This window comes from Grammomys surdaster, unplaced genomic scaffold, assembly GCF_004785775.1.
Source record: "Grammomys surdaster isolate TR1022 unplaced genomic scaffold, NIH_TR_1.0 130, whole genome shotgun sequence".
Lineage (NCBI taxonomy): Eukaryota > Metazoa > Chordata > Mammalia > Rodentia > Muridae > Grammomys > Grammomys surdaster.
This window is the reverse complement of record NW_021604588.1, coordinates 7,786,733-7,813,151: the sequence shown is the minus strand read 5'-3', so window position 1 is coordinate 7,813,151 and position 26,419 is coordinate 7,786,733. Positions and strand designations below refer to the sequence as shown.

Here is a 26,419-nt window from a genome sequence, read left to right as displayed (position 1 = left end):
CAAAAACGATTAGTTCATTTTCCTAGAGAAAAACTAGATGCTTTCCTAGAGCTAAAATGTGATCAAATCTATGCGAACTTGAGGTAGTAACTTCCCACGTAAAGTTAATTTCAAATGGTGAATTTAATGGAATATATTTGCAAGAAGATAGATGATACACCTACTCCCTAATTCTCTGAATGAAAAAGGAATCCATAGGAAGTATTGGATGTCAATGTAATTAGCTTGAAAGCAGCTTTCACTGGGGAAAGATATCCTTAGGTTGATCCTTTGAGTACTGCCCCATGGATGTGTTTGGGAATCATAATAGTCGTAGTTCATGATGGTAGAGTAATAATAATGTTTGGTTCTGTACGTGTGGTCTTGTTTATTAGAGGTCAGTGTCAACCGCAACAGTGCCTCGGGGAAGACAGCACTGACCACGCCACCCTTCACGACTCTCCGGAAGTCTGCTCTGTTCTAGGAGATGCGATCTTACAGCAGATATCCTGGCCCTCTGGCTCAAACAATCTTTCCACCCTATTTTCAGCAATGCTTCTGGAGCCTCAGGTTCAGGAGTTGTGTGCTAGCTGTAACTCTAGTAGGCATGTCAATGTGGAAGGAGGAAATCTCACAGGGCCTCTCCCCAGGACAAAGAACTACAGGCAGCTAAGGAACACTGAAAGCAGGAGGATTAGGTTTCCTCAGGGATGAGACCCTTAATTGATTATCCACTACCAAGTCGTCAGCCCTGAATCTTACATGCACAACCAGCACTAAATGGATTCCTCAGGCTGGATTTATATATTTATGCAAATATATATGTATATATGTGACAATAACAATGGAAGAAAAGGAAGCCAGAAATTTGAGATCGAGTAGGAGGGGAAAGGGGGAAATAGAAGGGAGAGATGTGATGTCTGTCTTAAGAGTAATTGGTTTCTGAAAATTTTCCCATATAGTTACCATTTAATTAAGAAAGTGCTTTTGAGACATGGTCTCATTGTATTACTTAAGCTGTCTGTGGACTCACAACACCCCTGCTCCAGTCCCCAAGTTCTGGGATTGCAGGCATGCTAACATCGTACCTGGTTGCATCTGCTTCTTATGTTTTCATCAACAAAGCTGTTCTTGGATGGGTGCAGCCTACTGAAGACAGGGAGAGCATAAGAATGAAAAGGCCATAATGGCCTACTCACCAGGTCTGACCCTTCCTAAGGGAATGCTCTCAGACATACCTTGTTTTGGAAAGTCTTTCAGCAGTTTTGGGAGTCTTGTTTGGACATCTTGGAGAATGCCCCTTAATTACACACAGGCACACAGACACACAGACACACAGACACACAGAGACAGACACACAGACACACAGGCACACAGACAGACAGACACACAGAGACAGACAGACAGACAGACAGACAGACAGACAGGGATCATCTATGTCTGTGTTAAGCCAATCTTCACTTGATACTGTTGCCGCCAGCTTTAATCTATTAACATATCAGTAATTCTAACCATCTCCTCTTCCTTACTGGAAACTCCCCGTTCTGCTAGTGGCAAGCTTGGCTTCTACGAGTCACTATTTTATTTATTTCCTTAATTTATTTATTCTTATATAGGCACACAGCTTATTCAGGTTAACTTGTACAGACCTAGGTAATGGCTTTATCAACTGGAGCACAGCGACTTTGCCTCAGGACTCACCGGTTTTAGGCCTTAGCACTTACTTGACTAACATTCTCTTACCCTTAAGTTCCTTCAGTGAGGTCATTTTGTGCATTTATAACAAATTTAGATTGTGTTAGTTTTTTTATTTGTAACATTCCATTCTAAGATCCTCTGATATCCTTCAGGACTTTATAAAAATCGTATAGCTAAAGTATACCCTTTGTACTCTAAAGTTTTATAGATTTTGATGAGGCACACTGTCATGTGTTTACAGAAAAACTGCCCGGATTACTGAATACTTTTGACCTAGTAATTTCACATAAAATAATTTGAGGACTAAGCCATTGTTTTATTTACATATAGCAGTGGTTCTCAACTGGAACGTCTTGATTCCTTTGGGCGGGTGCATATCAGATGTCCTGCATATCAGATGTTTACATTCTGACTCATAACAGTAGCAAAATCACAGTTACAAAGTAGCAACAAAATAATTTCATGGTTGGGGGTCACCACGACCTGAGGAACTGTATTAAAGGGTCGAGCATTGGGAAGGTTGAGAATCAGTGACAAATAAGAACAAATAGTTAAATTTTATGTTTACAAACATCTCATCATCTTAATTACATAGTTACATTTTACATACTTAGTGGCCACTCTGACAAAAATTCCTGCAATTTTTTTTTTCTGATAAAATACTTACTTTAAAAGTCACGTTCCTTTATCCTCTCCAGATTATTTACATTTTCAAAGTAGAGTACACGTTAGTTCAAATATATCTGCCCTGTGCTGGGCTCTGCCGCTCTGAGCTATGAAATAGAACTTCGTAGGTAACAGAGTGAAACTTTGTTTTCTCAAGTGGCCTCCCTTACTTGTGCCTTAATAAATCCCTTATTCTGGTTTGGTTTTGAACCTCTGAACACTTTAAACATTTTGAGTCATTTTAAAGTGAACTTCTAGCCAGCCACTTCTTCTACATGAAATAGTGTTATGTTTCTTCGCTCAACAAATATATTTTTTTATATCATCCTTTGCATGTGTGACATAGAATTAGGGTCTAGAACCTCAAATTAACCATCTTGGGCTCTGACCTCAGTGTCAGCCAGCTTTTGGATGGCTAGAATGATCTCAGGACTCATGGCTTCTGATTTGCTGAGTTTTATGGACTAGTTTATGTAGCCTTTTTGAATCCAGTTTTACTTGAAGCCCTTTTTCTTAACTGACTTTAACTATTATAGGCAAGACCTTTCTTTAATAAGAAGAACAAATGACAGGGGTTTGACAAGTGACGGATAATCATGTCTGCCCCTTGTCAGTCTTTTGATTTTAGATGAAAAAAAATACTGTGGAGAATTACTTCTTTGGTTGATGAGTTTATTCTGTGCTTTAGTGAGTGGATGTGTACTGTACTGGGTAGTTTGATGTCAACTTTCACAAGCTATAGTCATTTTAGAAGAGAAAACTTCAGAACATGTCCTCACCCAGATAGGTCCATGGGCTAGCCTGTGGTACATCTTCTTGATAATTGATGAGGGAGGGCCCAGCATAGTGTTGTGGTGCCACTCTCTGGGCTGGTGCTCCTGAAAGAAAGCAAGCTAAACTAGCAGTGAAAAGCAATGTTCTTCCATGGCCTCTGCATCAGCTACTGTCTCCTAGTTTCTGTCCTGTTTGAGTTCCTACCTTGGTTTCCCTCAGGGATGGACTGTGCTGTAGAACTGTAATGAAACTTTTCCTCTCCAAGTTGCTTTTAGTCATGGTGTTTTATCATCACACAGTAATAGAAACCGTGACTAAGACACCAGGTAAATGAGTTAAAAACACAGATCTTTCCAAATAATCCCAACTATTCACGAGCTTTCGTGAAGTCCAGCATATGTCAGTAACACAGAGCTTCCGGAATCCTTCAGTGATGGGTTCCACCTGTCTCCGTTGTTCTTCCCCTGGTTTGTCTCCGACCATACCTGGGGGCTGAATATTGTTTTTGTTCAATTTGGCTGGTGAAACCAACTAGATGAACAGAAAAATACAATCACATAGTTGAATTGTTATTGTTATTTTTTGTTCACTAAACACTAACGTAATGGGCTAATGGAGGTCTTGTACAACTTTCTTTGGATGAATACTTCCGTTTGCGTTTTTTATTGAAGTTCTCATGTATTGTCTGTAACCTTTTCAGGTAGAGAAGGGCTCACCCCTCCTGCAGCTTCACAGGGCAGGTCATGGGCCCATGGCATATGGAAAATATCTGGAAATTACTTTGCTTCTGCTAAGAACTTCATTTAACATTACTAACCTGACTTTTCTACAATAGACAAAGATATGATATGATATTCACCCTGATTGGCTAGTATTAACATTTCCCCTTGGTTAACTGACTTTGCTTTAGAAAGCTTCTTGATAGGAAAAATAAATAAATAATTCTCATTCTTGTTTTCATTTTGAGCCTGGTTTCTGGAGCTTTAAATTCAACATCTGAAGGTGTCACGCCTCTGATACACTGTTCTATAACTCTCATAGACTCTCTCATAAACATCAGGAAGACTCATGGAAAAATTATTCTGATCCATCAGAATGTAAACAAAAATGAAATATACGTATAAAAACCTACAGACTCAGGATCTTGTCAGGAGACTGATTTACTTAAAAACCATTATTCTTAAAAATAAATGGTTTTAAAAGAACATTTAGAAAAAGATGTATAAAATACAAGGAAAAGCAAGTCAGCTATGATCCAATCCACTGAAATTTAACTACCTTTAACATTTTGGTGTTTTATTATGTTAGACTGTAATAGTATAGGGTTTAAAGGTGTGTATATATCTACGTGTGTGTGTGTGTGCACGCGCGCGCGTGCATGTGTGTGAGTGCATGAGTGTGTGTGTGTATATTTACATCCTTTATCCGTCCACTGATCTACCCTATTGTGATGTCACCGTGCACATTTGGATTTTGTTAACTTACCTTTTCAATTGTAAGCATTTTTCCCTTGAGAATTATTCATTTGCCTCTTTCTTAGTGATTACTTAATTTGGGTGAGAGGGCTCTCCTTTTGGATGTCTATTTGACTTCTAATAACAATTTTACTTTAGTGCTAGTTGGTCAGGAGGCTATATTTTGTCTCTTGAAGAGAAAGGGACCTGAGTGGTATTTGACGCTAATGGGAGCTGTCAGAGCATAGCCACCCTGGAGGTTCTGAGCCTTTCCGGGGGTGGGGTGGGGGCGGGGTGGGGGTTGCGGGGCGGGGGTGGGGAGGCTGCATAGTCGAGGCGAATGAGAGGCTTATTTCTCTCCCAGCTGAGAGCAGTGGCCTTGCCTCAGTAGAGTCAGCAGGAACACAGCGGGCAGGCTTCATCTCTGTTTTGTCCTGCCTGGTGCAGGGATGCTTTTTCCTCAGCGCTGCCATGTGATGGCTCATGAGAAACACCACACAGGGATCTGTAAGGCCTTTTGAAAGCTCTATTGTGGACTGCTGCCCTGTTCAAATGGAGGGGAGGTTTATGCTGTGTGGGGCTTTTCCTTTCTTCCAAATGTGAATGCGCCTTCCTAGAGAGTCCTAGGTGAGCAAAGGACCAGTTCCAAGAGAAATGACAGATGAATTTCCCCTTTCTTCCTGTGTCCCCAGTAGATCAGCTTATGAAAGTAAGCACTCGCCTTTCCTTCACTGCGTTGCAATTAGGTTAATCGACACAGGAGAGAGCAGGGATGGGATTAGGGACGCTTTCCTAAGAGAGACAGTATTTGAGGAAAGTGATGAACAGTGCTCTCTCAGGGGCCCGGAGCACCACAGTGGACAATGGGTGCTACCGAGGCTTAGTTTGCTCATTCGTGAAAAAAACAAAAACAAACAACAATAATGCTGGGCGGTGGTGGCGCACGCCTTTAATCCCAGCACTTGGGAGGCAGAGGCAGGTGGATTTCTGAGTTCGAGAGTTCGAAGCTAGCCTGGTCTACAGAGTGAGTTCCAGGACAGCCAGAGCTACACAGAGAAACCCTGTCTCGAAAAAACTAAAAACCAAAACCAAAACAACAATAACAACAAAAACCCCACAAAAACCATTAATTAGAGACTATGATAGCGCAGGACATTTACTAGGCTTCAGAAAATCTAGAATGAAGTACACGTGGTCCCTGTTCCCTGGGAGTTGATAGTCTGGTTGGGAAACAAAACAAATAATGCATAATAAAGATGGATATAACAATGTGGGTCTGCAGCATAGAGACATGGTAGACCATCTTAGGTGGATAAAAGATGTCTTCATGGGGACTGAGGCTGTAGCTGTCTTAAGGGAAAATTGAGCAACTACTTGATCTAGTAGTGGCTATGTTTGCAAAGGCAGAAGCCCAAGGGGATGGCAGATGTAGGAGCTGTGAGGAGATCACTGTGTAGCAAAAGAGGGTGAGAACTGGAAACAGATGTGTGAGGAGGTTCCAGCTGGGCCGGTAAGGGTTGGGAGGAAGATCAGAAAGATGCCCAGACTCATAATTTAGTGAGTGAGTGAGTGGCCAGGATGCCTTTCACAACCACAGCAACAATCAGGGAGGGCTAGATTCAGAGAGGAAAGAGTGTGAGATCCGGTGAGTGTGGGGTGCCTGTGACATGATGTGTGCTGAACAGGTTTTGTCGACCTGACGGAAAATAATTAGTAACAAAGAGGGAACCACAACTGTGTAATAATCGCTTCCATCAAGTTAGCCTGTGGGCAAGTCTGTGAGGCTTTGTCTTTGATTAATGATTGATATCGGAGGGCCCAGCCTTCGGTGCTGGTGCCATCCTGGGATGTATGAAAAAGCTGAGCTTTGGAGCTTCAGCATGGGGGGAGTCAGCTGGTAAGCAGCACTCCGCCGTGGTCTCTGCTTCAGTTCCTGCTACCAGGTTCCTGTCTCAAGGTCCTGCACTGACTCCCGTCAACCATGGACTGTAAACTGTAAGCTGAAATAAATCCTCACTCCACCCAAGTAGCTTACGGGAACGTGGTTAATATAGTATTTAGATATCTGGGAGATTGGGGCTGCAGTACTATTCATGATCAGTAACCATGATCAGGGAGGGAGTGAGGGAGAAGATGTAGAAGGTTGAAGAAAACTCCTAGAAGAAAGGAAGAGACAATTGACTGAGGAAGAAAAGTGCCATCAAGGGAGAGAGGGAGGAGGAGGAGGAGGAGGAGGAGGAATAAGAATAAGAAGAATAAGAAGAATAAGAAGAATAAGAAGAATAAGAATAAGAAGAAGAAGAAGGAGAAGAGAGAGAGAGACAGAGAGAGAGAGAGAGAGAGAGAGAGAGAGAGAGAGGAGAGAGACTGCTGACGGGGGGCAATGACTTAATACATTATTTAAAGAAGTGAGATACATTCTAGTCTTCTTCTATTTTTTTTTTTTTTGGAAATAGAGTCATTAGTGATTTTGCTGACAATGGCTTGCAGAGTTTGGTGTGTTAGGGAATCAGGAAGGGAAGCGTAGTACTTTAAAATCATCCTGTTTGGAGTTTGCTGTGGGGGGAAGATGAGGAGTGGTTGCAGGTGCAGGAATACCACCACACCACAAGGGTGGCCGATGGCCTTTATTTAGAAGTCAGAAAGCTGGAACACTTTAAAAAAGAGAGAGAGAGAGAAAACACCAAAGAGAAAAGGTTGGGAACGATAAAGAGATGAAGAGAGTCAGAATGTGGAAATGACTGGCTGGAAGCGGCTGCCAGAGAGGAGGAGGTGTTAGGGACTGGGATTCTGGGCACAGATGAATAACTGTATTGAGGTGCCTGAAAGGCCTCAGAAAGTGGCACTACCTCTAAATATAGCAGTTCATAGACTGTGCTCGAATGGGGCCGCATCCTTGTGAATGCTACAGTGTAAGCCAAGGGCTTACGTCTGAGCCACGACTTTTTTATTTCCAAGTAAAATTGTAAGGTCCCTCTCATCTGAGATCTCTTCCCTCTAGTTTAATACATGATCTACACAAATACTTTTTTCCCAATGGAAAAGGATCAACCTTGAGGTAATGGGGACAGAGGATATCCCTGACACACCCTCCTTAAGGCAGTGAGGGCATGCTATTTCCTAATGGGAGACACTTCTTTGGAAAGCATTTTCTTAGAAAAAGGGAGGAGGTAAAAATCAGGATGTCAGGTTCCAGCCCAAACTCTGTACTAATGAGCAGTGGTATAGAGCCAGTCCCTTGACTCTTTATCTCACTTTTGACAGGAGAGTAGTAAGAACCATTATACCTGACTCTTTTACAGTCCAGAGAACTAATATTGATAATGTGTGTGTATGATAAATGCCTTGAAATGCCTTGAGTCCTCAGGAAGCTGACACGATTGCAGTCATATTTTCCACAGCTAGAACTGAGAAAGCCAAGCTTTCTGTAATTTTAACAGTTAGAACATTATGCATTATGTCATGGAAATTGTTTTTACATATGTAGTGTTTCCATATAACCTGAGAAGAGAGCCCTAAAAGGCAGGAAGTGAATGAAGTGGGCACAGAGCAACGGAGACGCTGTGCCAGAATCCTAGTGATGGACTGCTGTCAAGAGAACACTTCAGGCTATTTGCCAGAGTCCAGTCATTCCTAAATAACTCTCAGAGGCCACAGCCATCACCAGAGAGGAGCTGATGACCAGGGGTAAGGAAGGAAAGTGTGATGCCTGGGAGAAGTGGTACCCAAAATGTAGACAGCTTAAGAAGGGGTAGAGAGATATCGAAATGCCTCCAAAGGAGATAGCAATGGTAGCATAAGAGGTACAGGCTTATCAGGGTCAGAAGACATCCCTATATTTTAACATCATTCAGTAACTGGCACTATCAAGGAATGCTTAAACTCCTGGCATTTAAACAATGCCAACAATGAAATGCTGGCTGCAACCTGTCCTTTCCCAAAGGGTCTCCCTTTAATTTGTTTGCAGGATGCCTGAGTCTTGGTGCTTCTTATATAAATTACTGGTAGCAGGTATTGTCAGCCCGTTTATAGATTAAGAGGACACAACTGTCTAGACACCACTGAAGCTTCCTTTTCCACAGTGCATCTTCAGTCAGTCTTTTCCTCTGGGGTGATAAGAAGATTTATAAGTAGTCAGAGTTTTAATAATAAAGCAGCCCTATTCCAGACTCTATTCCAGCACTGTAAAACAAAATATTTAGCTTTGGAGCAGCAAAGACTCACTTTTTTTTTCACTCTAAAGCACAGTGTTACTTCCTTTCAGTGTCTATAGTCAAAGAGGCAGTCTGTAGCAGAGATTGTTTAAAATCAAATATGAGAGGCCTGCAGTGTCTCTTTCACTATTGAAAAGGAACAAGTGTTTTAATTGTTCTTTGGTAATTGCCAATGAACAGAGCTAAACTTCTGTGAAACGAAAATAAGAGTGCTTGCTCCTGAGTGAGTGGAGGTGACTCTGCTCACACCCAGGTGGGACTAGCCTTGAAACCTTCCAAGACCATGAATTCCGGCTGTGAGAAATGCTTTTGTCCTTCACAAGCCAGAGTCTGAACTCTAGACAATGGCTTCAAATCAAAGTAGTAGCCTGGAGTGTTGTTGATGCTGCAGAAATGTGTTCCCAAGTGATAATCTTTGTTGAAAAGGAGAGAGTGTTTTTATTTAATTGATCAAAGACTTTAGTTATTTTTATTTCTAGTTTGGATAGTGAGTACTTGAGAGACAGCAGCAGTGTTTGTCTTTTGGTGACTGGCTTATTTCACTTAACATGATCTCCTCCTCCTCCTCCTCCTCCTCCTCCTCCTCCTCCTCCTCCTCCTCCTCCTCCTTTTGTCGGTAGTTAAAGCTAGAATTCTCTTTAAGAGGGGCCTGGAGGTTTCTGAGGTGGCAATGGCTATGTAAGTATTAAGGGGAGTTGTTTGCCAGGGGAGATACTCATAGCCAACTCAGCAGAGAGGATAAACAAAGGATATCATCAATGGAACTAAATCACCTCTAACCAGGCCCTAGGCTACAGACAGTGAACATCCTTACAGACAAGATTTGCTTCCTTTTCTTCATTGTAACACCCTTGAGGTTCTAATATAGTCAAATGGGTCAAAGAATGTAATCTTAGACTTCTAAGCTAAATCTTGGTCTTAGGTATACATTGAATTAAAATTGACAAACAAAATGATGTGATATTGCTTACATCTTAACTCTAGTGGGGCAGTTTATATAACTTCATACACATACATTCTTACATATGCACATATACATAAATATATACACACATATACATATATGCATATTTATATATATGTATGTGCATATATAAATATATATACATATATAAAAATGTCTTTTTCATACTTCCCCAGTCTTTAGATATTCATTCCAGAATGTTCTCAGCCTTACCTGACAACCTGGAAAAGCTTCCTTATCATTCATAATTCATGTCTCTCTTTTGTATAAGCAGTGATTAGGGAGTCTAAAAATAATTCTCATTTCTTAATTGGCCAAGTGCAGAAAGTCCTACCCTGCTTGAGTCAGGTTGGCTGTGTGGACTGAATTAAATCACTTACATTAAAGAGAAGGAATGGAGGGTTCCATTAGCAATCACCATGGAACAGAGGAACTTGGTGCACAGGAGACATGTCTTGAGAAAGCTGAGGTTATTTATGGTGTGGAGGACAACAGTCAGTTTATTATGTCCTCAACATGATCTTGGAGTTAGAGAAAGGTTCTTATAAATTAGAAAGAGGGCTTCTTATCTAATGCAATGACTATCAGAAAATTGTCCCTCTCCCCCGAGTGGCAAGGGAGGTACTTTAAGTATGTTTTACTTGGACTGATTGGAAACTATCTTTATTGTAGGACAAAGAGCCTGGCTAGACAGGACTTGGAGATGGACTGTGAACTTGGAGCAAGTAGACGGTGAAAGGCAGGCACGAGTGGGATTACAGTGACTGAGACATGCAGCAGACTGGGGGGAAGGTAGAGGGTGTAGTTCTAAGGAGGAGCCCGTGGCTGATGTAGGAGGAGTGGGGTCTCAGCATGACTATGTACTTTAAGGGAAGGGGCTGTTGCTGGAGAACTTAACCTCATCTCCATCGCTAATGCTCAAAGATACGCTAGAGAGATGCTTGTCAAACGTTAGCATGATATATACATATATACATGTATCTATCTATCTATAATCTATATCTAATCTGTATCTAATCTATCTCTATCTCTATCTAATCTATATCTAATCTATATCTATATCTAATCTATATCTATATCATCTATATCTATATCTATATCTAGATCATCTATATCTATATCTATATCTATACCTATATCTATATCCATATCCATATCTATATCATCTATATCATCTATATCTATATCATCTATATCATCTATATCATCTATATCATCTATATCTATATCTATATCTATATCTATATCATCTATATCCATATCCATATCCATATCCATATCATCTATATCTATATCTATATCTATATCTATATCTATATCTATATCTATATCTATATCTATATATCATCTATATCTATATCATCTATATCTAATCTATATCTATATCTATCTTTGTTTAAAAACACATTTAATTCTTCTTTATTAAATACTTTTTAAATAACCTATCACAAAGGCCCACAGCTTCTTGTACCGTGAGACCTGTTCTTTGTGTCCCACTGCAAATTAGTATTATGACTGAGATGAACCAGTGAGGTAACTTTAGCAAAAATTCTCATTAGTAGTTTACTTTAATTTGAAGAGTCTAATATAACCCTTCATTTACTTTTTTTTCAAAAGTTGAAATGCACTAAAATCTGCTTTTAAGTATATCCTGACCCCGACCATCCCCACCTACTCTGTGGCCCACCTCCATCGCTCCTCCTGTGGCCCAAAGTGCTGGACTCTTAGTCTCACATTTCCAACTTGTTTCTTCTGCCTTCTTCTTGGACTGCAATAGTGTATTCTTACTAGCTGCCACCATTCTTTTAAACTGTAGCGCAGTTCATGTCGCCTTCCGCACAAAACATTTCAGTCTCTCTCCAAATCATACATAGAAAGCCCGACCCCTTCGGTGGCCCACGTTCCCTTTGCTCTTTATCTTCTCATCTAATCCCCAGTTTTTTCCACCCACTATTCCTTTCCAGCATGCTCTTACGACGTCTTCTATGTCATCACACAGATCTTATTTTCTCATTGACACTAACCTTGAACCACAATTTGAAACCTTAGCTCTAGTAGGGCTTACGGTACCATCTCCTAGGAATTTAAAGCCTTTGATTAAAAAAAAAAAATCAAACAAAACAACTTTAAACCTCTAAAAGTCTCTGTTTCTTTCTTCAGGGGTAACTTCTTTATGTTGAAATACAAAATTGGAATAGATGTAAAATACCACAACTTATACTTATTCACAAGTGGTATGGACTTTAGTTTTCCAGAGACATTTAAAAACATGATAAATAATACGTTCTCTGTGATCCTAGGTTTCCACGGGACTTTTTCAAAAGGTCTTAAGGGTCAATTATCCCTCCTTGTATTTCCCTTCTCTCCCTCTCCTCCCATTCCTGACCTGTTAACCCCTTCCTGCTCTCACTATTCCACCTTTGTCCATTGTGACCCTCCCATGTGTATGAATGCAAAATGGAAACCAAAATTCTACAAAATACACAGCTTGTATATGTGTGTGTATGTGTATATGTGTGTATATGTGTATGTGTGTATATGTGTGTGTATGTATGTTTGTGTATATGTGTGTATGTATGTGTGTATGTATATGTGTGTGTATATGTGTATGTCTGTGTGTATGTATATGTGTGTATATGTGTATATGTATATGTGTATGTCTGTGTATGTGTGTCTGTCTGTCTGTATGTGTGTATGTGTGTATGTCTCTGTGTGTGTCTGTGTGTATGTTTGTGTGTGTATATGTGTGTGTATGTGTGTGTATATGTGTGTGTGTATGTGTGTACATGTATGTGTATATATGTGTGTATGCATTTGCGTATGTTTGTGTGTGTACACATGTATGTGTGATGTGCATGTGTGCTTCCAGGTGCAGTCTGTTGGTTTTGTATTATAAAACTATGTAGGACATGATCAATAAAACTGGTCTCAGAATTTACTTAGTGCCTACAATCCCAAACTTAGAAGATATGGATGATTGCTTTTCAAGTTCTCTGAACTCAGAGAATAAGATAGGAATCTTATGTGTTAACTTCCAGAACACAACCCATGGAGGGTGATGACTGGAATTTATGCCTTCTGAGGTACTGGCATGTGGCTTCTGATGAGAACTGTACATTTTCATTCATCATAACAAAGGTGATTAAATTGCACAGATAGGTAATTAATTTGACACTCTTACATTTTGTTGATTCAATTTGTTAATATCAGAATTCTTGAATCAGAATGAATATTTCATCCCACCTACTGTGTCAGAAGGTTTTTGTTTTATCTTTTCTACCAAATTTCAGGAGTTTTAATTTTCAGTTAATTGGTGTTTATTTTCCTTCAGAGATTGTATTAGTCAGGGTTCTCTAGAGTCACAGAATTTATGGAATGTCTCTATTAAGGGAATTTGTTGTGATGTCTTATAGTTTGTACTCCAACTAACCCAACAATGGGCAGCTGTGGATGGGAAGTCTAAGAATCTAGTAGTTACTCAGTTTTACAAGGTTGGTTGTTTCAGCTGGTCTTCTGTAGAAGTAGGTTCCAACAGGTATGCTGGCTAATAAGAGCAAGCAGGCAAAGAGTGAGTCTTCTTCCATTGTCTCCAGCAGAAGGTGTGGCCCAGATTAAAGGTGTGTACCGCCATGCCTGGATCTGAGACTTGATTTGTCCCATGCTGACTTTGAACTCAGAGATCTTGCCTCAGTTTCCTGGGATTAAAGGCGTGTACTACCTTGCCTGGGCCTAAGCTTTTCATGGCCACTATGGCTCAAGATCTCTATACCAAGATCCAGGTCAGAAACTTGTGTCTTCCAGCCTCAAGATGTGGATCACAGGTGAGCCCTCCAGTTCTGGATTGTAGTTCATTCCAGATATAGTCAAATTGACAACCAGGAATAGCTATTACAGAGATACTAAGTATTATCAGTGTAGGAAAATGTGTAGGGGTGAAAAAATGATTTGTGCATCATGATTTTGAAGTAATATACCATTAATTCTTTACCCTATATAGATACATAGTTAAAATTTTAAAACATTTTAAATGTATGAGCACAGAAAATATGAAGTCAGTAGTAGGAAGCCCCAAGATTACTTAGAAAGTGCATTTGGATTCTGAGCATCTTGACTGATGGCCAGCCTCAGAGACAGAAAGAGTGTTAGAATTAATGGTGACATTAAAAGCTATTCCTCCAGTCCTTACATTTTAGAGAGGCAGAAACTTGGTCTCTTACAGATTCAAGGGTGTGGTGAGCTCACAGCTGGCACCCAAGCTGACTTCCTGCCCAATGTCTTGTCCACACTATCTCCTCCCTCTCTGTTGTAATATTACTTGTCCAGATCCATGCTGTTGTGTACTTACTCGTGTGTGTGGTTTATGCTGTAAGACCTCTTCTCACAATGCACACATTGAACTACACACTTTTACCATCACGGGTTTTCTTTTACTTGCAGTTATAATTGGAACAATTAGAGATGCGTCAGTGGAAAGGCAATGAAAGAAGTCCATTAAGGGGTAATAAATGCCTCTCCTCATGGGAATGGAGACCTTTTCTTTTCTAAGAATCTGAGTTCTTTGCTGTGGTGCTTTTAAGTGGCTAGAAATAACACTTGCCGCACGCGTGTGGAATACTCTGGATACCAGGAGGTTTGGTTCATTCTGTGTTTGAATCAAGCACACTGTGGTTGGAATGTGTGCTGAGTCTTTTGCTAGTTTTCAAGATTATTCCATGTTTTGAATTAACCCTTTATTGTGGAAGAAGGTAGAATGATCTAGAGAGTTCTCAGGAAATGAAATCTTTAGGTAGCTAGGGACACTCAAGGGTGCTGGTAAAAAGATTAAAGATCTATTTTGATTGAGTTTTCTTTCACGCTTCGCACAAATTTACGCACATTGTAAATAACGATGCGACTTACCCTTAACCCAAATGCTTGTGCTAGCAAGAGAAGATCACCTTTTATTGATGTGGAGAGATATACGTGCTTCTGAAAAAACAACCCAGTAGTGACTGTGATGCTGAGAGTTAACTTTCTCTGACCTTTTGTTGTTTGCTATGTGTTACTATGAGTACTTACATCTCTTCTACAATTTCAAATATGCCGAGTGCTGTAAAAACCAAATACTATTTTTGTAACATGTTTAGTAAAACTTACATTAGCCAGAACTCATTTATTGGCAAACACCACCTCAGTGACACGGGGCTATTCAGCTTATCTCTCTTAGTGAGTATCCATGTTTTGCTACCGAAATACTGACATGTTTGGCACCAGGTGTCAGTTCAGATGTATTCAGTGCAAGTTTGTATTTTTTCCTCTTCCTCCTCCTCCCCTTCCTCCTCATCTTTCCTTCTTATCCTCTTCTCTTCCTCCCCTCTTCTTCTTCCTCCTTTTCCTCCTCTTTCTCTGTGTGTGCATATACACACATATATATTTACAACATATGTATGAATATATATATTCACAAACAAATACAGTTCTCTTATTTTCTGGCCCTTAAAAATATTATTGATAGGCCTGGTATTTCCCCCGAGGAGGTTAAAATTGGTTTTTGGAGGAATCTTCTATTTAAGTTTAAATAACTAATATATACATCAAATCTTCAGATAAACTTAAATTTATGATATCAGATTTGCAAAGGGAAACTGTGAGGAGGTAAAACAATCAAATACTGTTTTCATAAGGAGGCAGCAATGAAAAGCAAATTGCAAACACGATTCTAAAGCACAATATTTCTTGTTCCCTCCTCTTCCCAGGAAGCGTCAGGTTGGCTCCACTGACTGTAATGTTATCAGCGTCCTAGGTTCTCTGTGGCTTGTTCTCTCTGTTGGCCTGGGCACATGGCTTCTATCCACTGGATCGCCTTGCCTCACTGTGTGGAGATGAGCACTGCAGCACTGCAGTCACAGATGACTGACAGGCAGAGGAAGGAGGAGGAAGGGCAAAGAGTACATTTGGCTGAAGTCAGAGTGTGTTAGGGAAACCATTGGTTGGTGCTCAGCAATCTCCAAAGATATCTCACCACACAGAGCACATCGAGGGGCATGGCTTTTGCAAGGAAATCTGGGGGATCATGGTTAATTTATTTATTAATGTTAGAGATGTTGCCATCCCCACTGAAGTTTGGGCTGTGTTAATAAGAAAGGAAAAATGGACATTGGCTAGGCAGCCAGCAGCCTACTTAATAGTCTCTCTTGCAATTTATTTTCATGTTAGTTAAAGAGAGTAAAGTATAATGTGAGATTTAGGGGGAAAGTGGTGTATTTCTATTTTGTACTAAGACTCATTAATCTGGTACTAAAAATTTATAAATAATTTTGTAGCTGAGTGTATTCTGGTAGATATAGCATAGTATTTGTAAACTGAGGACTGTCTTCATTCAATTTATAGATCTTGGATACAGAAACTTTACATTCTAGATGCTTTGGTGGGAACTATTGATCATGATTAATTTGGTAGCTTAGAAATTTTGAATTTTGTGGGTGGATGTCACTGTTTTTGGATGTATAAAAGCAGGAAGTTTTCTGTAATTATGACCTTGTATTTCCCAGGTGATGTTAGTAACGATCACTTTATAGAGTGGCTGGCATCAACAACATGTGATCTTCTACAAATAAATAAATGTTAATATCCTTAATGTGATCAATAACATATGAGGTGGACAGAAACTGCAGTGGAAATTTCCCAAAGAGTCAGAGGCTCTTGGTGTTATGACTTCCTCCAGCTGAAGTGGCAGTGTAGGGTGGTGAGGCTCAGGGTTCCTCCACGAAAGCACTGAGGCACTTAACAGCACATTCTGTTCTGTAGTAGAATGAGACATGGGACCCCAGCACTTCCTGGAGCAGGGCAGGCAGTGTTTAATACTTATCTGCTTTTGTTTACTTCTGTCCCTGTCTCTTACCTTCCTCACTTTCTTGTGAGGTATTCCGAGATGTTACAACCACAGGGATTATTCTACAGTACAGAAAATTATACTCGAAGCAATAATTTTAAGAGATTTTTTTAAATGTAAAGACTAATTTTTAGAAGTATGATGTTTCTTGGATTAAAAACAATTGTTTTCTTCAAATTCTATTCCATGTCTTTGTACAAGGAGTAATACAGGTCAACACTGTGTTCCATGCTTTATACTTTGGTGAATGCTTTTTTATTTTAAATAAGCATATTAAAATAGCAAATTCAATGATTTCAGCCAATGTTTGATAAATTGCAAGATCTGCTGTTCTTTCATCTGTTTAATGCCACTTAGCTGTTTTCCAGTTGAAGAGGCAAATTCAAGACTGCTTCTCCTGTGTGTTAAAGACTCTAACAAGCAACCAGGAGTCTCTTTGAAAGGGGAGGTAGACATTTAATGAAATACTTGGACATCTAATTGGCCCTAGAAGAGCACATAAGTTTGAGGACAAGTCTATGAACAGACCAGTGTTTGTTGAAAGCTTAGACAGAGGCTTATTTGGGGGAGCTAAAGAAGGAAGACAGAGTTAACTGCTGAAGTTCTAGTAGGAGCTGGCCGGAGGATGCCTCTGGGACAGAAGTTCCAAGCACAGGTCATGAGTATGCTTGTCAAAGCACTAATATCATTTGGTTAATGGCCACTTACCTCTCTGTTGAAGGAAGCCATTTCTATACTTATTTGCTGTCCAGAAGGAAATCCTGTGTACATTTTTGGAGACAGCAGCTGCACTCGCCTGATGGGGCTTCCAAAGTCCAACCATTTCCTACTGGAGCAAAAATACTATTTCTTGGCAACCAAATCTGAAAAGGCCAGTAAGAAATGCTACAAATTCCATTCTTTCTATAGGATGATAGAAATTATTTTTTTCCTTAGCAATTATGAAAGTAGGAAAAGCATGTACTTATTGTCTGAAAAACTCATGCTTAGACTGGAATGAAAGGTGCTTGCTTGGTTGGTTGCTTGGATGATTGTGTGTGTGTGTGTGTGTGTGTGTGTGTGTGTGTCTGTGTGTGTGTGTGCGTGCATGTGTGTTTTAAATGGAGCCTCTGCTCCCTCTTCTCTATTTATGTGTGTGAATTAGACTATAATAAGGAAAACACATGTATTAAATTAAAACTACTAAGGTACAGACATTAGCTCCCCTACTTCAATGTAGAAAACTCACTTCCTCATAAGACATGCTGATGTGAGACAAAAAGCCAACTGTCTATTGCACAGAAGAAATGAAAATCAAGTGGATGATTGCACTCAGTGGCTAATGAATTATTCAAGATTGTTTGTGTCAGTGCCTGGCTTGGTGTGGATGGAGGCAGGGATAACAAGCTGAGCATTCCAAACCTCTGCAGCTGGCCTGCACTGAGAGGGTAGTTCAAACAGGGTCTGTGGCCCCTTAGCTCAGATTCCATTCATAAAGTGCTAACGTTTTGTAACTAGGGACTTAGAACATTTATTGCAAGAGAATAGTACAATATTAGGGGGGCACATTATGACCACAATGTAGCAATAATTATGGCAATACGGATGTGCATTTTTATGGTGCTTGGGTTTTTAATGGGTTGCCATATGCTGCATTTCATTTGAGCCATATGATCTGTGTTTTAGTTAGAATTACTGAAACACATTTTGGGAGAATTTTGCTTGTGCAGTGAAGGAGGTGGTATTGAAACCGGTGTTCTTTGTCTTCCGTTTGAGGTCCTCTGCCCCCAGCTCACATAGCAGGCAGGAAGGTTCTGAACATATGGTTCTAATTTTGCTGGATCATCAGAAGGAGGTGTGTTTTCTGGGGGCCAGATTGAGCACCAACTTCTTGATTAGAGAGATATTTCTCTCCAGTGGTTTGTCTTATAGTAGAGGCTCCTGTGAAACAGGAGCGAATTCCAGGCAGCCAAATCTCATCACCCAATGTCTTTATGCTTGGTGAGAGTATGTGTTAGAGGCAGGCTGTGAGGGAAGAGGCTGGATGTCTGCTCACAATGCAGTGTTCTTTTTTTGCTTGAGAAGGTAGAGAAAAGCATTAAAATATATGTGGGTTTGCTTTCAGCCAGATGCCTAAAACTTGTTAGTTGTTGAAAATATTATTTATGTTTTATGTCAGTCATATCCAGACGGAGTTGCTGCTAAGACTGTATCATGTAAATGTATAGTCGCAAACACAAGCTGAAACAGGCTACTGCATGAGGGTATAAAGTCAACAAGTCTCTTCACCCCCCTTCCCCTCCTCTCCCTTCCATTTCCTCTATCCCTCTTTTATTGGTGAACATTTCAGTTTTTAAATGGCAGTATTCAGGCATTTAAGACCCTGCATTTCTCTTTGGCATCTATAAAGCCTCAAACTTGATTCACAGAAACACAGATTATTTTTTTTTCCAGCTTTCTACTCTGGTGTTTAGCTTTTCCTTCATTCATTTTGACTTTCAAATGAACTCCTTCCCTTTTGGTTGTAGGCACAGAACATAGCTGCTCTGTTCTGTGTTTTTGTTTCTTTGTTTGAGACAGAGTCTCACTGTGTAGTTTAGCTGGCCTTGAACTCAGGGTTCTCCTGCCTCATCTCTCTGAGTGTTGGTGTTACAGATGTACACCACCATGCTCAGTCAAGGCAAATTTATTTATGAATAAAAATACTATTTATTTAGGAGGCATTTTTTTTTAGTTCAAACACATCTTTTCTCATTCTTCTGTATTTCAGCAGCATATAGTAATTTCTACATGGTTCTTGGCCCTTGGGACTGAGGAATATACCATTAGCTTAGTTTAGGGACTGTTCATTATAATGAACTCTTTCAGAATATATTTTAGTACTGGCAAAATGATGTTTATAGAGGAAATTTTGCTTAATTTTATCTTTGTGACTCTCCACTGAGAACATCAGTGCCTCCAATGGCTCGGGCTTTAAATAAACTTGTGTTTATTTAAAAAGTTGTTGTGTGTCGAAATTTCATTGTTTTGAAGCTCTTTTTGAAGCCTCTGGATTTCTCATATACCAGTGTGGCCGTGGAGTTGATGAGCAAACCCTGGCAAATGTTAGGGTCTCCTGGGAGTTTACACCCCCCCCCATCAAGTGTGAGTGAGTGTTCACCACTAAGGCTGGGTACTGGGTGTCTCAAATTCTAACTTTCACATGGTCTTAAAACTCTGTTTTGAGACACACTCCCACAGAGTCATTGAGTCAAAGGTTTATTTTGAATAGAATTCTGTCACATTCTCTCTACAGTTTCAAGGCATTGTAAATATGCTTTAAGACTATGACATAAGCAGGGCCTGAGGCCAGAGGATTGCAAGTTCAAGACCTGTCTGGGCTACAGAGTGAGTTCAAATTTAGTTTGAGCAATGTAGTGTGACCTTATTGCAAAATAAAAAGTCACAAGAAGGATGCAGATATATATATATATGTCAGAGGGAGAGTGCTTAGACAATACACCCACTGCCCTCCGAGTTCAATTCCCAATACACAGCAACAATAAGAGAAAATATCAACACAGACAAAAAGCTGAGATACAGGTGCTTGTGAAGTTTTTGCATTGTAGAATCAATAATGATGAGTATGATGCTGCCTATGGAATTTAATGCAATACTTCCTTTGCTGCAGGTTTATTGGTGTGGTTTAGCCTACATTAACATGTCATTTTCAACGCAATCTTTCTTGAAAGTTCCCACCTGACAGGAGCTAAGGACAACTGAAGTTGCAATATTTTTTCCAGTGTTAATTTCTATGACTTAATAATTGTTCCCATTTGAGACCACATTCTGTGGATCTTCTTATTGGAGAAAAAATTTAGGAAATCCACTATCATCCAGTCTTCATAATGGTCATCACTTTGATGGTGCTCATATTGATGTTGAAGCCAAAGCCAATACTGATTTGTAGTTATCAGAAGTTCTGGGGTTGATTTCAGTATCAGACCATTTTAAAAATTCAGATGCTCTGAAAGTGAAAATGAAAGAGCAACCCGGGGAACTTAAGCAAGCCCACCTAGGTAAACAACTGTGTCTTTTGTGGAGGAAACTATGCAATAAGGGATCAGTTGCTCACACAAGCTATATTTCATCTTGAACTTTGCAAGTGCCCCTTTCATAGATGGGTCTAGTTGTTTTGAGACAGAGAATACATTGAAAGATTGGAGACTTGAAGAATTACCACGGTGCCAGTTTACAGTCCCATAATGCCTTCATCTCTTGTTTCTTGTTTGTTTTCAGGGACTTTCTTCCTCGAGGCTCAGGCATTGTAACCAGAAGACCTCTGGTACTCCAGCTCGTCACCTCTAAAGCAGGTAAGTAATTAGTGAGGATGTTTACTGGGTAGATGTGCACACCGCATGGCAATTGTCATGCTCATCTCTGGGCACTAGACTTACCAACAAACCACTTCTTAAACCACTGTGAGCAGCTGGCTGCATTTCTCTCTAGAATGCTCTTTGTTCTTTTGATTCCTTTGAATACAGTGAAGAGGAAGTCTTACATGCACATTGATCACTACTTTCTTCTGTCAAGAAAATATTTGTTTATTGTAATCCACCTATATAAGTTCATAGCACTAAATAATCATAAACGCTCCTTCGGTGTGTACTCTTTCTGCAAGTATGTATATTATATGTGTGACTAATTTGTCATAAAATTAAAGCATTCAGGGAACTAGAAAGATAGCTCTAGTGGTTAAAAAGTACTTCCTCATCTTTCAGAGGACCTGAGTTCATTTCCCAGCACCCAAATCAGGTGGCTCCAACCACCTGCACCTTCAGGTCCAGGGGATCGAATACCCTCTTCTGGCCTTCGTGAGCACTGTATTCATGTGCCCATACTCAGGCACATATGTGCATATAGTTAAAATTTAAGTCTTATGTAAAGTCCAAGAGCAGTTTCTACTCATAGATAACCAACCAACCAATTACTGGGCATCATGTGTCTAAAAGACTATTCTTTGTGCCTCATGTGTTCTTATAATCCTTGACAGAATGTTTTTGACTGTAGCTATGTGGGCTTATATTTGGAGTCTCAGACCTCTACTTCTATCTTTATACTAATACCACATTGCTTATATACCTTTGCTCTGTGACATATGTTTAGAAAGTGGTACTTCTGTTTTATTCTTTTGTTTCAAGACCATTTTAGCTATCCTGAGTTCCAAATTCCTCAATACTCTAGAAATCTATCATTTTTTTTTAATTCAAAAACTGTGAGATTATAGTTTTAACTTTGGAAAGCCAGTTAATGTAATAGTGCACCATATCAATAGAGTTAAAATGAGCAAAACCCACAGGATTGTCTCAGTAGAGGGGTGACTCCTCAGCCTAACACACACGTGAAAACCCCTCAGCTAACACACCTACTGGTAAAAAAGGAGTGCTTTCTAAGGCAGTGCTTCTCAACCTTCCTAATGGTGTGACCCTTTGATACAGTTCCTCGTGTCATGGTGACTCCCAACCACGAAATCACTCTTGTTGTTACTTCATAACTGTAGTTTTGCTACTGTTACAAATTATAATGTAAATATTTTTGGAAATGGAGATTTGTCAAGGCATTCATGACCCACAGGTTGAGAACCACTGCTCTAAGATGAAGGATAAGATAAACATGGTTGCTCCTATCAATTCTATTCTATATCGTCTTAAAAGTTTTAGTGAAAGAGATTTGAGAACAGAAAGAAAGAAAAGACTTTTAGATTGGAAAGGAGGAAGTAAAATGATGTCTATTTACAGATGGTTCCTGATGTATATGGAAAATATGAAGGAATCACTGATATGCTATTAGAACTAGTGAGTGAGATCCAGACATTGCAAATTTCAAGATCAATATGTCAAGCTCAATTATATCTACCTGCAATGAACAATCTACAGATAAAAATGTAATACCAGTTCCATTTACACTAGCACCAAAAAGAGTGCATCACTCAAGAACGCACTGAACAAAAGAAATATAAAAGGGATTAGGGAGATGGCTCACTGAGTAAGAGTGTTTACTTTGCAAACAGGAGAACCTGAGTTCAAATCCATAGCACCCATATAAATACTGAGCATGGTTGCATTGACCAGGGAGACAGAGGCAGGTGAATCTCAAGGTTAATCTCAAGGTGAATCTCTTTCAACAACTACTTCTTGAAGAACAATGTGTGCCACCAGGCAAACCTCACTCCAGGAACTCCAGGCAAAGTTCCTGTGGAACTTTCCATCTCATTTAAACCAGTGAAAATAAGTTCACAGACTATTAGATAACAAGAAAAGGCTGGATTAGCACTTAGGAGTGAGAGGCAAGCTTCAGGCCAGCTTAATCTAGGTAGTGAGTTTCAGTTCAGCCGTGGGGACATAGTGAGAGCCTAACTCAATGAACAGAAACAGAAGCAAAACAAAGCAACTAACAGAAGTCAAAGAAGAGAAGAAGGTGGAGAAGGAGAAGGAGGAGGAGAGACAGAAAAGAAAGCAAGGGAAGAGAGCAGGCATGCAGTCATGCATTCATGCAGTTTATGTGCTTGAAGTTTAACTGGCGGGGGTGGGGTCAGTAGGTGTGGAGGTGCAGGGAACTTTTGAGAAGAGCAAGAGGGAATGAAGTAAAGACGCAGTGCTGCTGGGGGGAGGGACATCCTCGTCCAGAGGCAGTTCATGAGAGTACAACAGGGAGATTAGAACTTTAAGCAGAGGCCAGGACTAGAATGACTGAGGAATGGAGGGTGGACTAAGAGAGAACTCCTCTGCCTGTGTGCAAGAAGCAGGAACTTCTGCAGTGGGTGGTGGGGGTGGGGGTTGTGGGACCAGCGACGTGTGGGGAGTGGGCAAGCCTGTACTTGGACTGAGTTCAGAGACTCCTTCAGTGATCTTCTCGTCATCCATTTGTTGTCTTCAGGAAGAGGCTGGGCATTTGTTGGTAATCAAAATCTTCTATTCCTAGTTCCCTTAGTTGTGACTTGTGTTCTTTTCAACCACACACTGCTCCTATTTGTGACAGAGACACCTCTTATGTTTAACTATATATGTATTATTTACTGCTTGTCCTGGCAGGAAATAGTTTATCCCTAATTTTAAACAATGAGTAGATATGATTTGTTGTATTCTATTTAATCATTCATTGTGACAGTCATTTAACAACACATATGACCATCCTGTCATGTTTCACCATCTTTCCATTCCTACCCTACAACTGGTTATGACTCTTTGCCCCATTGAATGAATTCTACTGATTTATTTACGTTTCTTTCCCTATTCATCTATTGTTGTCAAGTCACCGAATGAACAACAGACTGATAAATCCTTGATCTCTCTTGACTTTCTTCTATTGGGTTTTGAAATTCCTAGAACTCCAATGATAGATTTTAGTGTTTCCAAGTAATGAACAAAACTGAACTCATTTTTCATAGCCTTAGACTCAGGGTGCTGAGCTGGCAGGCACAGGTGGGGAAAGCTGGGTAAGATCAGTGCTCAGATCGCACTGGCCCCTCTGGCCAATGGCATGGAATGCCAGAGCATATTGGGAGTATCCTGACCTATTTGGGCTTGCCATCCTAATGGGGGACTATAAAAGCTACCACTATGAAAACTCTTAGACAGAATTGGTTTGCCTCAGACAGGTGGTCTGCAGAAAACTGTTAGTGACTAGCCCTTCTTTTTTCCAAACCCCTTTCTGCTCTGGACATTTTGATATTTATCACCTAACCTTTACAAGAGTTTTTCTGAGGTAGAACTTTGATTCCAAGTTTGGAAAAAAGAGACTCAGCAAAGTGAAACAGTCTCTCCGCAACCCCAGTGCTGGCTGGGGTGCAGATTGTGAGTATCCATAGGATAGTATAATCTCAGTGTTTACCAAATGCTGTGATGAAAATCCTTACATACAATTAACGTACGTTCATAAGACATCATAAACAAAGCAAAACTAAAGGCACAGGGGGGTTTAGTGCTTGCTTTTATAGTCTAGAACATACCATATATTCAACCATATATAACATACCATACATTTCATATACTATGTGAAAAGCATAAATATGTAAATATAAAATCCCTTAGCTAATTTATAAGTTCCTTCTAGTTTCTAACATGCTATCCATTAAGTAACATTTAGCTTCTTATCTCCGTCACCTGCTATACTAGTTACTAAACCAGACAACTAATTAGTGCTGTAACCTTTCCTGCACATCATTTGCTTCAGGACACTTGGTGCTTAGCACAGAAGAGCATTCCGAGAAATCATATACTATGTGGCAAAAGCTAGGAAAAGGACGACCTGCCCCTTATTCATAAAGGTGACCATGAGAAGGGGCAGGTCACTGTAAAGTTCTGTAGGAGTGTTTTTAAGGTGTGACTCAGGAGACTGAGAGCCTGGAAAGCATTTGTCAGTGTCAGACTTCATTGTCAGCGGGAGGGAGACAACAGGCTGCTATTCACCACCCTGCAAAATTGAAGTATTTGCCAGCCCCACTGCTCTACTCGAGCCTGACACCCGACCTTACTGTTTGCTGGCTCAGCAAATGCTTTGGATGAGCAACTTAGAGCATGGAACATGTTCCAGTGCCTTTGCTTCCAGACAGAGTCATTTGGAATGTAATATTCTCTGCTCCAACCTGAAGCAGAAAGTGGCTTCTTAAGCTGTCCGAATCCAGCTCATTCTGTGTTAAAGGCTCCTGTAAAAGCCTTGAGAAGTAAACTCTGTTGATCATTGGGAGAAACGACTGCTTAAGGACCTTTCTATGGAAAATGTCTCTCAGAATGCTGTTATATTGTTTATTCTGCTTTATTTCAATATTAGTATAAAAAAGTAAAAGTCAGCAGTTACAAAGATGAGTTGACAGCTGCTGTTCACAATACAGAAATATTTTTTCCTTTGTGAGAAACCTCCTGGCTGTGCTCAACTTTTATGTACTTTAAACATAAATCTATTAAAAGTTGACCTGCCATCTTCAAATTTTGGGTGCTGTACAGTATAAAATGTGGCTGTGAAGTCTGGTTTTAATATTTTCTCACAAACTAGAATCACCAGAGTGGGAGCTGTACCAGAGGAATTGCGTTGATTGCCTTAATGTATGGATCCCAACCCACTTTGGGCTGTGCCATCCCTTGGCCTGTGGGCCTGACTGTGCTGTATAAGAAAGCTAGCTGAGCCGGGTGGTGGTGGCACACACCTTTAAGCCTGGCACTTAGGAGGCAGAAGCAGGCAGATCTCTGTGAGTTTTCTAGGGCAGCCTGGGCTACACAGTGAGTTCCAGGATAGCCAGGGCTGTAAAGTGAAACTATCTTAGTTAGGGTTTCTACTGCTGTGAAGAGACAGCATGATCACAGAAAATCTTATAAAGGACAATATTTAACTGGGGCTGACTAACAATTAGGAGGTTTAGTTTATTGTCATCGTGGTGGAAAGCTTGGTGGTGTACACAAAGTCATGGTGCCAGAGGGAGCTAAGAGTTGATCTGCAGGCAGCAGGAGACTGTGAGCTACACTGGCCATAGCTTAAGCATGTGAGACCTCAAAGCCCTCCCCCATAGTGACACACTTTCTCCAACAAGACCATGTATCCTAGTAGTGCCACTCCCTATGGGCCAAGCATTCACAAACAGGAGTCTATGTGGGTGGGCTATACCTATTCAAAACATTACACAACACAAACTCTGTCTCAAAAACAAACCAACCAATCAACACACATACACACATACACATACACACACACACACACACACACACATACACATAAGCAGACATACATGAAAAAAAGGAAGGAGGAAGGAAGGAAGGAAAGAAGGGAGAGAAACAGAGAGGGAGGGAGG

At 40.3% G+C, this 26,419-nt stretch overlaps 1 protein-coding gene across 5 annotated transcripts in view; it reads left to right on the top strand.

Moving 5' to 3' along the window:
* Positions 1 to 26,419, top strand: part of Dnm3 (dynamin 3) — a 459,396-nt gene that overhangs the window by 40,398 nt on the left and 392,579 nt on the right. For all 5 annotated transcript variants that reach the window (XM_028757965.1, XM_028757957.1, XM_028757948.1 and 2 more), the window contains exon 2: positions 20,878 to 20,951. In XM_028757965.1, the coding sequence (XP_028613798.1) occupies positions 20,878 to 20,951 (74 nt within the window). The remainder of the gene's footprint in view (positions 1 to 20,877; positions 20,952 to 26,419) is intronic.